Source organism: Athalia rosae, chromosome 3 (genome assembly GCF_917208135.1).
Source record: "Athalia rosae chromosome 3, iyAthRosa1.1, whole genome shotgun sequence".
NCBI classification, from domain to species: Eukaryota; Metazoa; Arthropoda; class Insecta; order Hymenoptera; family Athaliidae; genus Athalia; species Athalia rosae.
Window position 1 is genome coordinate 24,344,837 of NC_064028.1, and position 17,127 is coordinate 24,361,963.

The window sequence follows — 17,127 nt, forward strand, 5'->3', positions numbered from 1 at the left end:
TGAAATCCCAATTTCACAATGTGAATACATGGGTATGAAAGACGCCTTTCCTAAGCTTTATTAAGCTCCTTCATCCTCCTTCCCTAAAGACTCGCCTTCTTCGCTTCCGGCGACTCTGGATTCTCTTCAGATTAAAATAGGTTTCTAGTTCCTGCTTTTCGCCCTTGGGTATTAGATATATTATTATGCGAATATATATAACATAATCGCACAGTTCACCTGTTCGCTAATTCGAAGTGAGCTCGCGGTACAGGTTGGGGTTGGTTTAATTAACTTCAGGTTAGATTTCGTCCCACATTCCCCGTGTGTATACCTATATCGTTATTGTGTTTCGACCCGCAAGTTTATATTTGCAATACAAACTAAATCGTTCGTTGCAGTAATTTTGAAAATTTCGCTGCACGATCTCGCGTAGATCCTTTCTCTACAATTATAAGGGGGCATACCTAAGACTCGGCGTGTGAATAATTAGGGTTTGATTATGAAATGCAAATACCAAGGAACGAAGTTTAGGCTCATGCTAAGCCATCGTACCGCCTCCTCCGAAAACCTGAACCTTCCTAACCCTGACGACGACGACGACGACGACGACGACGACGACGACGATGCTACGCATATTAGATTATTAGCCCAAAAGCTCGTGCCTAATACGCGTTATACATTACCGTCGGTTACCGCCCCCCTCCGTCCTCCTTCGCCGCCTCCTTCCATATACCTCAACCACAGCCGTTTTCTCTACGACTTTAACGGAACACCCCCTTTCTTCGTTGCCCCTGCAGAAGGCTGGCTCGCTATAACGCACGGGGCAAAATCGATATTTGTTTTACAACCATTTCTCCACGCCACTTCTATGTACCCACATAAAATCGTATTACATATCCTCCACTCACTCGCCGTTATTATATTAACGTGAGCGGGCTGGTTAACCGGGCCTAATCCAAAGAACAATCTGCGGTACAAAAAAAAAAAAATAAAGAAAGGAAATCGATAGAGCTGATTAATTGATCGCCGTGTTTTCTTTTTTTTTTTCCAACATGATGGACTTTTTTTCATCATTGGAAAGTTCGTTCGTCTGTTTCCGAAAATTTTAGAGTTGAATTTTTCAAGCCCCCTACTCGAATTTGATATCATAAATTTTTTTTTCAGTCCAAAATTGAGGAAACAAAAACGAGGAAGCGAAATAAAAAAATGTTTAAAAATTGGTTGCGGCATTATAATCGAGGCTACGGATTTCTATAGGTATGTAAGCGAAACACCTGCAGTAGAATTGTAGGTTGGTCGTGCGTGATCGTGCGTGTTTCGAGGTTCAAGGCGGCACGCAAGGTTCCGTTATTGTTTCTATCCATAAAGCATCGTGGAGATAATGCTTATCGACGCGTTCCCGTCGAGTTTTCCCGCAGCAGGTCGCTTATACGGAGACCGAGAGGGAGGGAGAGCCAGAGAGAGAGAGAGAGAGAAATCTACATCGCGAACCTTAACACAAAGACCAAAAATTACCGGGGCATACCCGGTTCCCGGTCGGGTGGGAGAAAAATATCGCTCGACTTCATCCCGTCGGAGTTAAGGCGACGAAAATTATCAACGAAGTTTTGAAATTTTTCCCCTCTCTATTTTCGAAACGAAGGAAAATTGGGACAATCGAGCGTCTGACGATTTCCCGTATGGCCTACCCGGGGTCCTTTCCCTCCCCCCTGTCCTTTTATCTCTCAAGTACCGTCGGAGGCAACAATCCGAAGGGTTGAAGAAGGTATGTGAGAGTGGGTACGGGGCGGCGGGTTTTAGGGATCGTCCCGAGATCTTAACGACGCGCCGTTAAGACCGTAGGACAAGACTATAACCTTTAAAGAGTTAATTGAGACCGAAATTGGTGTAGAGGACAGGTGTAACCTCGGAAGGAGGAAAAAAGAAGGAGAGACAATAAGAGGACAAATAAAAATGAAAAAAAAGTAACCGAGGCGAAAACCTTCACACCGCGTGCTCGTCCGTGTAAAGCGCCCGGAATTCCCGGGCGTAAACCCGACAAAAATTCGGGCGAAATCCTACTCATTTTTTTTTTTTTTGGCTAAGCTTACAGAGAAAACGCGGCATTCCGTTCGGGGCAATTTTTTAGTTTCTGCTCTTCTACGATGGAAAAGAATAAGACAATTCACCGAGAGAATTATGAGACAGCGCCGTACCGGCGGTATCCAGATTGCTCGGTTATCTTAAGGATCTTTCCAAGCTCCACTCTCTAACGGGAACTTCCTCCTCCGGGACCATATAACCGTCGCAGTGTCACGTAGAGAGGGTCCGTTGTTGGTATTGTATAAGTACGTACGGTATGCAGCTTTCCAACCGGGTAAGCGTACACACCGTGGACGGTACGTAACTTTGCAGCGAAGTGACAAAACTGCGAGACGAAAGGACAGAAGGTGGATGTACAGGATGGGGAGAACTCGGGGTAGGTAGAGAGTGTCACCTACGGTCCTGCAGGATTGCCTCGCCTACGAGGATGCCTCGAGATCTAGGGGACTTTGGAGAGCGGTGCAAAATGTGTACACGTAGGTATACAGATGTAGCTGTACACCACGTATGGATGGAGGTGTACGTACGGGTACAGATACAAGTGGGTATGGCGAAGTATCGCATGAACGTTGAACCTGGGCAGCAGCGAGCCATAGCTCGAGAAGCACCGGTGAGAGGTGGTCGTTGATACCGGGGGGTTGAGGTTGAAGGGTGTAAGAAGGCAGGGAACAGGAGCTCCGAGCTCGGAACACAGGGATCAGTTATTTACGAGCCCTCCCTCGGGGACAACCCTGATTGCAACACGTCACAGATTAACTGCCGCGCGTTCTCTCTACTCGACCTCTTCAGTTTCATTCTCCTTGCTTCCTTCCGACCTATCCCCCTTCTTCCTTTCCGGGTACTCGGCGCACACTTTCAACCCTTTCGTTTCTCCTAATTTTTTTTCTCCGCGTTTTTCCTCCCACATTGTTTCTCCTCGGTCTTCGCGCACCTCCACCCGCCGATCCGTTCGTTCGACCGAAGGAGCTAAGGACGTATTCGGAGGGACAACGTTCGCCGCGGGTCCTTCCGCGTATTACACGGGAATATTATGAGAGTGTAATTGTGAAAACATCCCACGTAATTCGGAACGCCGCGGCGTTACATGTTCCTATACGGGGGCGTTGCGCGACGGAGAAAATACATTTTCCACTGATCCAGATAGATAGCTGGTACCGGGGTATATATACCTGGTATTCCTGGGCCCTAGATCTCCATAGACAACTCCGTATCTTTCCTCGTAAGCTTCGGAGGCCTTGAGGCAAAGATAGAGACTCACCCTTCCCGGTAATCCTACCCATACGTTTTCCTATCCTATACCTACCAGGCCTTACCCGGAGTCCTCTTCGACCCGGTGGCGGTCCTCCGCCTCCCTCCCCCGGCAATAGGCCGCTCCTCCCTTCCTTGGAACCTGCAACTGCTTCCCCCGACTCGTTTCTTCTCGTGTCGTGATCTGATTCTTCTATATACTCGTATATCAATCTTACCTACCTACCACCTAACCCCGGTTTCTACGGGATAGGGGGACCTCTGGAGAGGAACGCACGTGCCCCGGAAGATCTCGACTCGGGAGCTCGCGTAGCTGTGTCTACGTCTTCTTGCCCCGCACGAAACAGGAATCCGCAAACTCTTGATACACACGTATTTTTCCAACGTCATATACGTCGAGGGTTGATGCTCGGTAGGTCACCCCGATCCACCAAGACTTTCTTTTTTTCGTTCATTTTTGTTTACTTTTTTTTTTTTTGTTCTCTGACCAACTGGTATCACGATCTTCGGGATCATCGGTGCTGAACAGTGCGAATAGCACAAGGTATCCAAAACTGGCGTATCAAATTTTGTCCCATAATTGTGGACGTTTGAATTTTCGAACCGGAGAAAGGTCACCTCTGGTTATTTCATCGCGTAATCTGTACACCGACTAAAAATATTCTCCGTACGAAATGCGCGGTGTCGCCTCGTTTTTGCAGCCCACGTATCACAATTGTCGCGTCTATTTATACGTCGGTGGGGTAAAAATGAAAGGATGGAAACAGAAATGAAAAATAAAAAGGTAGAGGGAAGGAAGAAAAAGAGAAAAGCACAAAGCTTCGGATATGACGTGATATTCGCGGAATTACACAAGTCAGGCAACATACTGATGCGCCGGTGGTTTTATCGCGGGTATACGATGACCGGACCGACCGTCGGAGAACGTTGACGAACGAAGAGTAAGAGGAGGAATACGTGCAACGTCCCGACTCTTTTTTTCGTTATTCTATTCCCATCGTGATCCGGGCAATTTATTGTCCAGAGAATTCGCTCCGCATCGCACACGTGTCCGCACCGAGTCCGATGATATTTTGGACAAATCTTTGGCCGTGTGGGTTACATACGTGTACATTTAATACGTGGCGTTTGCGTATGTATGCTGGCGATACAACACGTATAATGTATATAAACGTGTACATAACCATGTGGGTATAATGTATATAAACGACGTACAATTCCAAGGCAGTAAACGACGACTATGACGACGACGACGACTACGCGGCTCGCGAGTTCATCGGATATAATCTAGGGCTTAAGGACGTAGTGCGGCGGTATGAAATTGAATGAAGGTGAAACGGAATTCATCCGTTGTGAATGGCGCGGGAAAAAAGGAAACAAGGAAGATAGATATTTACGGGAGAGGTGAGAATATTTATTTATTACTTACCGTGAGACGAACATTTTTTAAACATATTTTCCTCATTTTCTCCTTCTTCGTTTACTGATTCTCCGGAACCTCTTCCTTCAATTTTTTTCTGAAATTGGGCTACGAAAAAAAACCCGTACACATGCGTAGTGAATATTATTTTCTCGGATAATTCAGTTTACCGCGTAAATAATTTCTCCCATAGATAATTTTGCTAGATACCCGTAATTCAATAACTGTGATAATGACGATAATCATGATATTAATATCAACAATGATAGCAATAATATACACATCAAATGCTTTTTACATAATATAGAGCGTTTAATATAATGGATAAAAATTGAAACCGCTAGAGGTGCGCGTTCATTATGATATTCATTCGCGTTATCGTCTGTAAAAGCTTTTGGTGGTTAGTTTTTAATGCAGGAAAATAAAAAACGATAATTTTTCATGTGTTGTACGGGAGTTTACAAAAATTATATAATAGAACAGGTGATACATAATCCAGAAAAATAAAGTAGATGCTTCATCGATGAATTTGGTGTATAATTAATTGAAAGGATAATCAAGTTTTCCTCCTTTTTTTTAAACTTTTATATCAACACGTTTATTCTGGTTATATATATATTTTTTTCATGTATATATATATATCATATATACATATATAATATTTGCATAATTATTGTAAATACACGTATATGGTCTTCTTTAAATATCGTACAAGTTTTTTCTTATTTTCTTTTTCTTTTAAATTTTTTGTTCTCGTTTCTTGTCCCTCTTCATTGTTACGATCTTATTAATTTTTTTCTCTCTTCATATTTATATTAGTCTATTTCTTTTTATTCTTCTGCATTATACCTAGTTACACCTGCGTTCGATAAAAATCTTTCATATTTGAGCTCGGAAGAAGCATTACATTCTGAGCATCTTCGTAGCGGCTTTTTTTTTCATGGTTTTTTCTGTTAATTATTACTTTTGACTGGTTTTTTTTTTTCTCTCTAAATTTATTATCCTTGACATTTCCAATGAGATAAGAGACAATATGTATTCATTTCATTAATTTATTATAATAATGATAATAATTTTGTTTTCCTTTTTTTTTTTTTTTAGTTTTTTTTTTTTTTTTCTTTTTACTCAATACATAATAATATACAAAAGAGCGCGTTAAAAAACTATCAGCCATCATTCTCACTTCACATTATATTAGTACATGTACACGTCCCTCACAAATAATCTCTCATCGCGAATATACAAAATAAAATTATATCTGAAGCTCGGAGAAAAATGATATCAATAATAATACTAATAATAATGATAATGTTAATGATAATGATATCAATAATAGTGATTATATAATAATATCGATAGGTAATAATATCGTCAATGAATTATGGCGATCGGGAATAAAATGCTTTTAATATTAGTACATGTAATATCGCATGGGAATTCCGAGGGCAGTTGCAGCTGTAGAAACATAAATTGCCGATTTTTCGAGTTACTGTAAGGGGATTGAGTGAAAAAAAAAACGAATTCTCCAAAATCGAACAAATAGAGAAGAGATAAACGAGACAGCGGTGAAAAATCGCGTTTTTATCAACGGGTAAGAGCATATTACGTATGTATATCAGGAGGCGTAAACCGCAATACGAATAATTATAGTCATGGGTATTAAAAAATGCAAACGAAATTTGGCGAAAGCACATCTTTAAATTACCGAAACGAGAAGAGAAAAGTTCAAATAAAACGAAACGAAATGAAATTGGAAAAAAAAAACCGACCGTATGTATAGACGGACCTTAATTTCACGAAGTTCTGTAAATGTCGGATTAATTCCACCGAAAGGGGTGGGTTAAAATACGTGCCCAAAATAAGCAAGTAAATTATACCCAGTGGTGGGAGGAACAAAAAAGAAACAAAATCAATTGAAAATCCAGTTAGAAGACAAAAAAAAAAAAGGAGAAAAAAAAAACCAAAAACGCACCCCGTGTTTCAGATTTCTACATGAAGATGATAAGAAACTGATCAACTTATGGTAAGATTTTCTTATCCAGTTATTATTAATAATAATTACAATAATAATAATAGTAGTAACAAACGTCATTGTTTGCTGTTATTATTACCGTTATTATCGTAGGTATGTATAATTTCTTTGTTTATAATTATATACGTTATTTATAGATAATTCAAAATTCGAATCTTAAAATTACTTACAAAAAATATTTATGCTGTACAACACTCGAGCGTGTGTTATTATCATAATTAATGTGTATGTTATATCATATTTTACAGTGTATCATGTGAGTTATTATCATTATCGTTAGTCGAATTCATCGCCTTCTTCTTCACCCCTCCAAATTTAAATCTTTAATTGTTCTTGATTTAATTTGGAATTTTCCGTTTGGTTTTCATTAATTCAAATTCTATCTTTGGGTGAAACAAGCCGAATTTATTTCTTCTTCTCTATACTTTTAGTTGTTCGTTAATTTTTCATTTCTTTTCTTTTTTTTTTTTTTTGTCTTTTCGTTTTTTTTTCAATTTTTTAATGAATAATATATGTATATATTTATAATTTATCTGATAGAATATCTTTAATACAATATATATTATTTACAAATTTACACGTACCTACAATCGAATTGTTCCTTTGACGATACAATTATTATTGAAATTATAATAATTATCAGTGTATTTTATATGCATGGTTTATATACGTGGGTGTGTCATTTGTGTAATATGTATACATCTATCATTTACCATTTTTACACTTGCATAATTATTATTAATAAATTTGTTATTATTAATGTAATTATTATTATTATTATTATTATTATTATTGTTATTGTTATCGTTACTGATATTATTTTTACGTACGGTTTTGAAATATTCAAATGTTATTTCGTTCGTTTCTTTGTGTCTTATCCTTGTTTGTTTGTTTTTTTTTTGTTTTTGATTTTTATTGTTTTAATTTACTTATCGGTATCGACCATAATGCTATTACATGCCGTTCGAAAAAAATTTCGGAGAGTTATAAATAATTTCTTGTTCTCCCTTATATGTATAATAATATACACATCTATTGTAATTTTTATATTAAAATTGAGAATTTATTTACACCGTAATTGTCAAGTATTTTTAATTATAATACGTGTAATGATAAATTACATCTTACAGAGTCGATATTCGTTTCATATCAATTATTGAATTTTGTAAATAAAAGCGATCTGTTTTTAATTCAATGATTCATTATTTAATAATAGATAATGTTATTTCTCTTCAGATCTTTTACTGATTTTTGTTTAGAAATCATTTTTTTTTCTTCAATTTACAACTTTTTGGTTATCTCGATAATCGAGGATATCGAATGAATTTTTGATTTCATTTCAGTCAACGAAACGACGCAATTATTTCATTGGTATGAAAAAAAAAAAACATCTTTCAATAGTTTGGTTGGGGAAAATTATTAGCATATGAGGAAGACAGACAATGATAAGAGAGAGACGGAAAAACAATCGCATAAAATTGTTGAGGAAAGACCATTCGAATTTCTTGTGATTTTTAAGAAGACGGGATTTTCGGAATTCAAACTCTATAATATAGATAGGATGTAGAAGAATATGAAATATTTGCAATCGCGCGTTTTCAACAAGATAAAAAAAAAAGGGAATTTTTTTTTAATTTTTGTCAAAACATCGATATCCTCGGTTGTCTTTTTCCCCACTCTCCCATAATTACTATAATTACTATAATATAATTCACTATTCTTCAAAGTTAATTCTCGATTAATTTTTCTCTCAAATCTTTCCTAACGACGCGCCCCTGAATTAGCGAGTGTCCCTATGCATAATTTGTCGAATTCCGACGCATAATTTTCTCGACGTTAAATGTTTATTCTCTTGTTCAAGTCATTCATTTATTTATCCGTTTATTTTCGTTCGTAAAAATGCAGAAACAATCGTTTCAAAGCGTCGGTTTTCATACGTAGTACTCGTTAACGTTGAGCGCGTCGGATTCCCGCCCCTATACGCAACTTTCTTGTGTCGATATTAGGGGTGTGCGTACGGTAACAACTTCACGTGGGTGATGCTTACCGGATAAAACACCACTTCCGGGCGTTGTTATCACCCCGACATCCTGTTGTTGCTGAAATCCAAGTGAACCTGGAGGCGGCCTCACGCTGTGATCTATACACGCGTAAACTGTCGCCTCCTTCGTGTAAGGCTTACCGCCGACAATTACACCCATTTTTGTATCCAAACCAGACGTCGACAGCGTCGTCGGACGCGCCAAACATAATTCGGCGTAGGTCACTTCACCGGATAACTGAAACAACCAATTTATACGGGGGACGCTATGAGGGAGACCTTTTTCTCTTTTTTCTCGATAACTTGATTCTAAGAATTTAGTGAACCCTCCCTCCTTCGCAGGTCGACTGAAATATCTTGGAGAGGGTTGGCAATCGGAAGGACGTAACACCTGAGAATTGAATTGGTGGGAAGGTTGAATTTTTCCATTCGCATGTCGATGAAATGATCGCGTCGTTTTTTGATTAGTCAAGCTGTTGGGGAAAAACGTTGCCGTTCCTACGATATTTTGTTTACAGAGCAATTATTTCCGGAACGGAAATGTTCTATTTGCATTTACATGCAATTCGACTTTGAGCTTTGAAATTTGGTTTTCCGCTAATATAGATTATCGGTAAATAGAGTTCACGTAATTTTGGTTATGAATGCAGAGAGAGAATTCCCAGAAATTCTAGTCGTTAAAGTTTGCGTTCATATCGTGCGTATGAACTTGTATCATTTCCATGTCCCCCTTTCGGTAATGGTTTTGGTGTTCTATCAATTCGCGTTCATCCTATAACTCTGACATTCGGATAGTTATATAGTTGTCTATGCATACATACCGTTCGCGCGATAACTTTACATTCCCGTCTAAATTATATCGCCATCGGGAATTCCCTCGTTAAATATGATCGGTTATACCCTTTCTATCCAGCTGAAATACGATACACCCATATTATAGCTATTCAACTTCTGGGCAGATCTACTTTTAACTATGCAAATATCCCCAACGCCTACGTAACCAACTCCACCTAACATTAAGTAGCGTTTTACATATGTTACACATGCTTAGGAACCGTTGCTTAGCAATTTCGTCTACCCGCCAACTGATCCGTAGCCCAATCGCTTTCAAGAGCTCAGGTATCACTCTACGATCAAAAACCACCTTCTCGAATTCATTCCCCGATTCTTTCCTTTTTTCTTCATCATTTCCATCCCCGTACGATTTTTTATTTCAACTTCCCGATCGGAAAACTCGGTATCGAAATATCGATGTGGAAGACTGGTGGCCATTTTGAAAAAAATCAACTTTCTTTTCACCCCCAAGTTTTTCAGAATCTAAAATCGGTAACATTTCGGCAAGAGAAAACAAGTTCAGCCAACATCTTAGGCAATGATTTCCCGAGGTGTTTGAACGCTGACATTTCGGTGCATCCCCGTTTTGTGGGGAAGCATTAAAACTGAAGAGGCGAACTTCGGAAATATATGTAATATATTGGCTATGAAGATGTATAAAATATGAAATAACGGTCTGTGGGTACTATGTATTTGCGTATATCCTGCACGGCGTTGTGCGCAGCAGGAGGTATAATATAAACCATAAGACTTTATGGCGTCAATAAAGTCGGCGCGATACGATGGCCGATAACATGGGTGCAAGTTCCGTTTGTCGCTGCATACCACGTTGCGTCGTGTCACGTTTTGACTGCAGCAAAAGCAGCAGCAGCGGGAGCAGCGATAGCGTAGATGGCGGAATAGAAAATCGCACAACATTCCGTATACCCCCGTATCGTTCGCGACCAACAACAACGAAAACAACAACAACAACAGTAACAACAGCGGCTGCAACAATTCCGCTACACATCTCCGCGTCCTCTGTAAGGACGTTTTAAAGGTCTGGAGAGCCACTCGATTAGATATTGCTGTGGGGCTTGGTATTCTTCTCCGTGTATACGTACAGCAGCCCCCCATTATTTTTACAACCCAAAGCGTATATAGCTACGTGCGGCAACAACATTTTCTCCCCTTTTATACGTACGGCAAAAGCTGCATATAAGCTGACCTCAGTACGTGACAGATTCTGCAAATTTCTATAGTCTACTCGTACGGCTATACGCAACGTAACGCCGTTTTATGGTTTATGCCCCTTGAATTTATACATTTTTTGTTCATCTTTTTCATTTATTTATCTTTTGGTTTCACCACTTTATTCAACCCTCCCTAACGTATGGAAACGTCCACAACTCTCAGTTCCACCGACAAACTCGTTAATTGGCATGAAAAAACAGATCGCCGGAATTTCGCAATTTTTCCGGACGATAGTTTGCTTTCGGCATCACTGATCACACTCAAAGATATCAGACTCCATTACTCACCGGTAATGTTGGATAATTGTCGTACTCATTGAGCTGGTAGGTCGGTGGAAGTCCTTGAAGATGGTTCATCTGATGAGCGGGAATATTGGAGGGTTGTCCATCGGGGGTCGATTGCACGGCCAATGGAGTCCCAGCAGTTGATCCGGTGAGCTGATAATCTGAATCTTCAAGTTAGATATAACGTTCGGATCGACTCAACTCACTCTCAATTTTGTCAAAAGAAAAAAAAAAAGAAGAAGAAGAAGAAAAAGGTACGGGGAAAAATACGTCGCGACAAAGGGGGGTGAAAGGGGTGGGATGGAGGTAAGAGAAATAAAAATCGAATAATAACCCGACGGTCTGGAATGAAACGGATCAGCAAGTACACGTGCAGGTAACCGGATATCCCGAAGATGGAATACCTACATCTGCGTTATTGTCTTATCTTTCCCTCGGTCGGAAGGTTCTCTCTCTGTTTTTTTTTTTGTTTTTTTTCTATTTGTTTGTAACATCACCGATGCCAATATAACCAGGAAACTGAGTGCACATTCTACATGTCTATGGAAAACTTGTCTAGTACACGGAGACGTCGTAACGTCAGAGTTGCTAAGTCCTTTGAGAGTGACTCTCGTCAGTTTTTCATTCCATCATACCGCGGGGACGGTTAAAACAGTGTGTAGTTCAAGGAGAAGAGCTGAAGCTGAGAAGCAGGAATCGTTGTACTACCTATGCTGCCTACGGGGTACGGTGAGAGGGATAAGTTTTAGGGGATGAGAATGTGACTCGGGGACGGTAGCGTGGAATAGACGAGGGGATGAGTTGGATAGAGTGTTGTCGGTTTCTGAGTGGAATGGATGGAATGGCGAGGTGGAGTAGGAATGGTGCAGGCAGGCGGCAGGCATCGCCGAGTTGACTTAGGACGTGACATACCTGCCCCCGAACCACCCCCTCATCTCCTTTCCCTCATTCTCTCCCGGTCCCCTCGTCAACCCCGCCGCTCTCTTCATTCCTCTTCCCCCCCCCCCCCCCCGCCATCCCATTCCAATTCACATCTTCAGCTCCGCCCACGCTGCGGTGGTCCTTGAAACACAATGCCAAGGGTGTCCATAGGGTGGAGAGTAAAGGACACCGGCCAAAGGTGCCCTAGGGGCGAACTCGTGACGATGACGACGCGACGCGTACGCACTTCGTAGCTCTTTGCTCTTCGCCTTTCGCCTCTGCGCGACAACCTCTACCGCCCTTAGACGTCTTCAAAGACCACTTCATATTTATATATGTGATGTAATATACTCTGCGTTTCGTCCGACGCGTCGCGAGGATTGTTACATCATATATCGAGGGATTACAACCGTAAGGGCGTAACCCGAGCTTTTTTTTTTTTTGATTCTTCTCCCATTTTTTCGATACTACCTACTGGGGGCATCGTGCTGTCGATATGAACCTACGACTTATGTAAGAATACCGACTTTTTTTTTTTGCGGATCACACCCTGTCCTTGACGTATACCTATACATTTACATACGATACAATTATTTGTCGCAATGCGCGGTATAAAAAATAATCGACAATCCGACGAAATGAAATATTTCAAGTAATTTCGTAACGAAGGGATGAAAATAATGGAGCCGACGTAACGCGTGTACCGGGAAAATTATATAAATACGTCGTTGAAGAGATTCTCAAATAAAATAATACGACGTGGAGAAGATTGGCAAGGGGCGGGTAGGACGTAGGTGTGATGAGGTGGTAGAATAATACGAGGTTTTGTACGGGCGTGGAAAATAAAATACACAATTGAATGAATGTTACACAATGTAAGCCGTATAGCTAGATTGCCAGGGAAATGGTTTTATCCTACAGGGTACAGCGTGAAATTGCAATAGGATAAGGTATCATGGTTGCTAGATTCGAAATACATGTACCGCATACCTACACGGTATTCATATAAGCCCGGGGAAAATTAAACACTCAGATTCCAATCTTCAATTCTAACGGTGCACGTGCTCCGATCGCGATTTCAAATTAGTAATCCCGGTAGTCTGCGTATAGAAATTCCGTTGTACAAAACTTTGCAAATTTTCAAACATCAACCGGGGCACGAAGTCTGGAATATCGTGTACACAGAAATAACTACGGGTAAAAAACAAGATTACGTTCATCGTTCGTTTTCTCTTACCTTTGTTCGTCGGGACGACGTCCGGATTTCTGTCATCGGTGTCGTAGAGTTCCTCGGCGCTCGGCGCGGTCGCTTTCTTCAACGGCAAATCACCCGGCCGCTGGGCTCTTCGATCACTTTTCAATTTCAGCGCGCCCAAAATTATCAGAGTCACCAAAATCAGGGCCGTTATTACTCCGATCAGGACACCTAATAACGGCGTTAGCTCGAACGGGATCGGCGTTCCTGTGAACAGAACCCGCACTGCTCTCATGTTTTCCGCCGTTTGTTGAAATTGCGACTTCGCATCGGAAGAGAATGAATAAACGAATGGACGAAAACTGCGATTGATCGCCGGAAGAAATTGATTTCCCCCGCGTTTTTTTTTTTTTTCTTCGCGTGCGGTGAAAAGAACGAGCGAACTTCTGGAGAAAACGAACGTTATTAATGTTCTCTCTTTTTTTGTTCAGCCACTTTTTCTTCGATATCGCCGGGGCGTTTCGAAAGCCGAGACGTACCTACGTGCGCTCCGGTCGTTCTCATATCGGTTGGTATAAGTAGTGGGCCTCCGCGCGATTATCCAACGTATGTGAATTTATACGCGATTAGCTCTTCCCGTTTATTGATCAGCAAAGTGCTTCCCAGCGCGTAGAGCCTCGGTCGGCACTTAAGCGGCGCTACTGCAAAGTACTGTCCGACGTTAATTTTTAATGGGGCGCGAACGAGTCGGCGGCTTCGGCATTTCACCGATGGTCCGCGGTATAGCATAGAAAATTGTTATATGTGGAGGTACAGCGGTGGAATATTCGGATGTCTTTAAAACGTTTCAATAAAAGCAATTTTCTTTCAAACCGTTTTATGTACGCGCGCGTTGCGTTCTTCGGCGGGGCGTTATTTCCCCCCCCCCCCCCCCCCCCCATCTCCTCTTGGCTCTACTTTCGAGCAACGTTTCGTGTTTTTTTGACATTTTATTTAGCGATTCCCGGCATTCCGCGTTTTTCGGCTTTTGTATATACAGTAGACCGAAAACCGCGAGTTTCATATCCGCCCCGTACTTGAAATTTCTCTTTATTTCCATTCGAGAATAATAATCACAACTTTTCGCCTCTATTTTCAGTCCTTCCTCCCTCTTGATCGCGCGACGGTCCTTCATTCTCTGCAGTACACTCGAGGTGCAGAACTCTCAGGACTTTCTCCCAAACGAAGCTTTTAGCAAAAGCAAAGGACTGAAATTTTCAACGAGTAAACGTCCGCGACAAGGTTCCGTTTGCATGTACACCACCTGTATCGAGGTGGATTCTTGGGCAGTTCTGAAGAATTTAATATTCATCAGAACGTGTTGTCGCTACGTAGCAGCTCGTCGCGACTGTTCGTCTTGATTACGAAGGGAATGTATATCGGGTAGTTGCAGTCGGTGCACGACCTCCCTTTTCTCATGGCATTCGCATAGCGACAACCTTTATGAATCACTAACTAACGTATATAAGTAGCTGAAGACGCAATAGTCGGATGTCGTGCATTTGATTCACATCAAACTGCATTTTCACTCTGACGTAAATAACAGATTCTTCTTCACTTCGTCAATTTTATATGTTACTCCGGGATATCGTCAGACTTAAAATCGAAGCGGTCGTTCGAATGAGAGCGGATTAATCATCGTGCGATAGATGATGATATTTTAATTATATTTACCAGTTTGTTTTTCGGCGATCTTGAGCGTGAAACCCTCGAGTAACGTCGGATCGCTGCGTCCCTTTGAATTCGCTGCGTACAGAATCATCTTGAGGACTTTTCCAGGTTTCAAATCCTGGACGGTAAAAGCAGCGTCCTTTGAGGTGATGTTGGCCTGAAGCATCCCTGTGTGTTGGTCGAAAACCTCCAGTAGGAAGTGCTGCGGCTGACCACCGTCAAACCCCACAGCGCACTCGACCGAAAGGGAATCCGTAGTTTGGTTTGTCAACGTGCAATTGTAAGGGGACTCGGGCTTGCCTGAAAAATATCGAAAAAAAAAACCCCCTCAGCGCATAAAATTACACGTTCAAATGTCACGAACTCCGGACACCCCGAGCTCGGAGTACGGCGGCCACGCAAGATTTTACCGAACGAACAAATCGATGTTGAAGAATTGTTCGATCGCGGTTTTGGAAAAATGGATAAAATCGTTCGTTCTCTCTCACCTGCCGGTATGATGTGGAACATACAAGCGTTCCTTTGTTGTCCAGCGGTATTGCTCGCCCAACAAAGAACCATTCCGTAATCCATTTCCGTAACGGGTCTGTAGGTCAATGTGCTCTGTGTTCTTCTGGTGGAATTTTTATAACGTGCTTGAGGAACGTCTACCATTTCTTCGGTGTTGTTGAACGCCCACCGGAAACTATCGGGGGCTGGGTAAGCCTCGACGCGACAAACAACGCGAGCTTCTTCGTGCCTCGCGACGCCGTAAACGCGTTTTTGGTCCGGAAGACAGATCGGTTTATCTGGAATTGCAGGTAGATTATCGACCGAATTTATCGAAGATGGGGGAGGAGACAAAAAAATTTGTTACAGTAATTGAAAAAGGGAACCGCTTCGAACGTTTCGAGTCGAAAGTCGGAATTTCAAAGGACCTTATTCGAGGCTCAACACGTAACCGCCATTTAATTTTCGTTTCATTTTCTCTCGCTCTGATTCACCGCAGTTAATAATTTCGCTACTGCCACGACCACAACCCTGAATCGCTGAAATGTGCGCGGGTTGAAATAGGTGGAAGTCGTTGGGTCGATTGCTAATTTAAAATTCAGAGAAACATAAGGCTGTCGAGTGGCTGGGGGGTGTTCGTATTATATATATATAACAAGCCTAGAAAATGGACGAGGAGTAGAGCCGTTGAAGTTGATGTTACGACGTCTGCCCGTCGGTTGGGTCTCTCTCTACATTCTACCCCATGTATACATGTATTATTTCAACCTACTGTACAATACATAAAATATAACCTATAGCCAACATTTACTACCGGCTGTACATGATATATATATATAATAATATCCGCGGCACGCGACGCGCGAATTCCTGCTCAATCAAATATACAGGGTGGTTCAGTGAGCAAATTTGTTGCACACGAACTGGGAAAGCGTGAAAAAAAAAAAAAACGACACAGCTTCCATAAATCTGTCTCACTATACAGATAATTGTCAAATGAAACTGTACATCTGCACCCGAATTTTCTACAGTAAATTTTATCGCCGTGAAAAACAGATGAATAAAAAATTAAACACGTGTGATAAAAAAGGAGATAAAACTGTTCATAGAGTTTTTTAATTTATTTGTAGCGCAAAAAACGACCTTTTATCTATAATTTATCACACGCAGCAAAAAACATTGGGAGGAGAAAGAGAAAACATATAGAAAAAAACTCGACAATGACGACGACGTGGATACGGATGACGTGCAATTTATAAATGGCTTTTTTCTCATTGACGCGGACAGCTGAAAATATTGTTTTCTGTTTTCTGTCGTTGCTATTCTATTCTCTTGTGTAATTATTTGGTGTCAACAAATGAGAGAATCCAGTGAATTAGGGATTACCTAGGGGGTCTGAAATCTTGTTCTGCAAAACGTGTATCTCATATCGTGTGCGATCCTTGAGGATCGAGGGAGCTTCGGATTTTGCAGAGGGAAGAATTTTCATTCCGGATTTGCAGGACAACAAATTATGGATTTGACGCGGTATTTATCTGGTTGAAATTTGTGATTAAAAAATTATATATCGAAGGGACGAACAGTTGAACAGTCGTTGGATACGACGTTGGATCAAAAATTTGCTTCAAACAGGTGAAAAAAAATAAAATAAAATAA

The 17,127-nt window shown here is 41.1% G+C and overlaps 1 protein-coding gene across 7 annotated transcripts in view; it reads right to left on the bottom strand.

Moving 5' to 3' along the window:
• Nucleotides 1-5,555: 5,555 nt before the first annotated feature.
• LOC105686868 (synaptogenesis protein syg-2) overlaps nucleotides 5,556-17,127 on the bottom strand; it is a 173,654-nt gene continuing 162,082 nt past the window's right edge. For 5 of the 7 annotated variants that reach the window (XM_048653236.1, XM_048653239.1, XM_048653235.1 and 2 more), the window contains 5 exons: nucleotides 15,471-15,770; nucleotides 14,986-15,282; nucleotides 13,315-13,557; nucleotides 11,160-11,323; nucleotides 5,556-9,043 (listed from right to left, as the gene is read on the bottom strand). In XM_048653236.1, coding sequence (XP_048509193.1) covers nucleotides 8,741-9,043; nucleotides 11,160-11,323; nucleotides 13,315-13,557; nucleotides 14,986-15,282; nucleotides 15,471-15,770 — 1,307 coding nt within the window. In that variant the 3' untranslated portion in view covers nucleotides 5,556-8,740. The remainder of the gene's footprint in view (nucleotides 9,044-11,159; nucleotides 11,324-13,314; nucleotides 13,558-14,985; nucleotides 15,283-15,470; nucleotides 15,771-17,127) is intronic. The other 2 variants (XM_048653238.1, XM_048653237.1) reach the window with 2 other exon arrangements.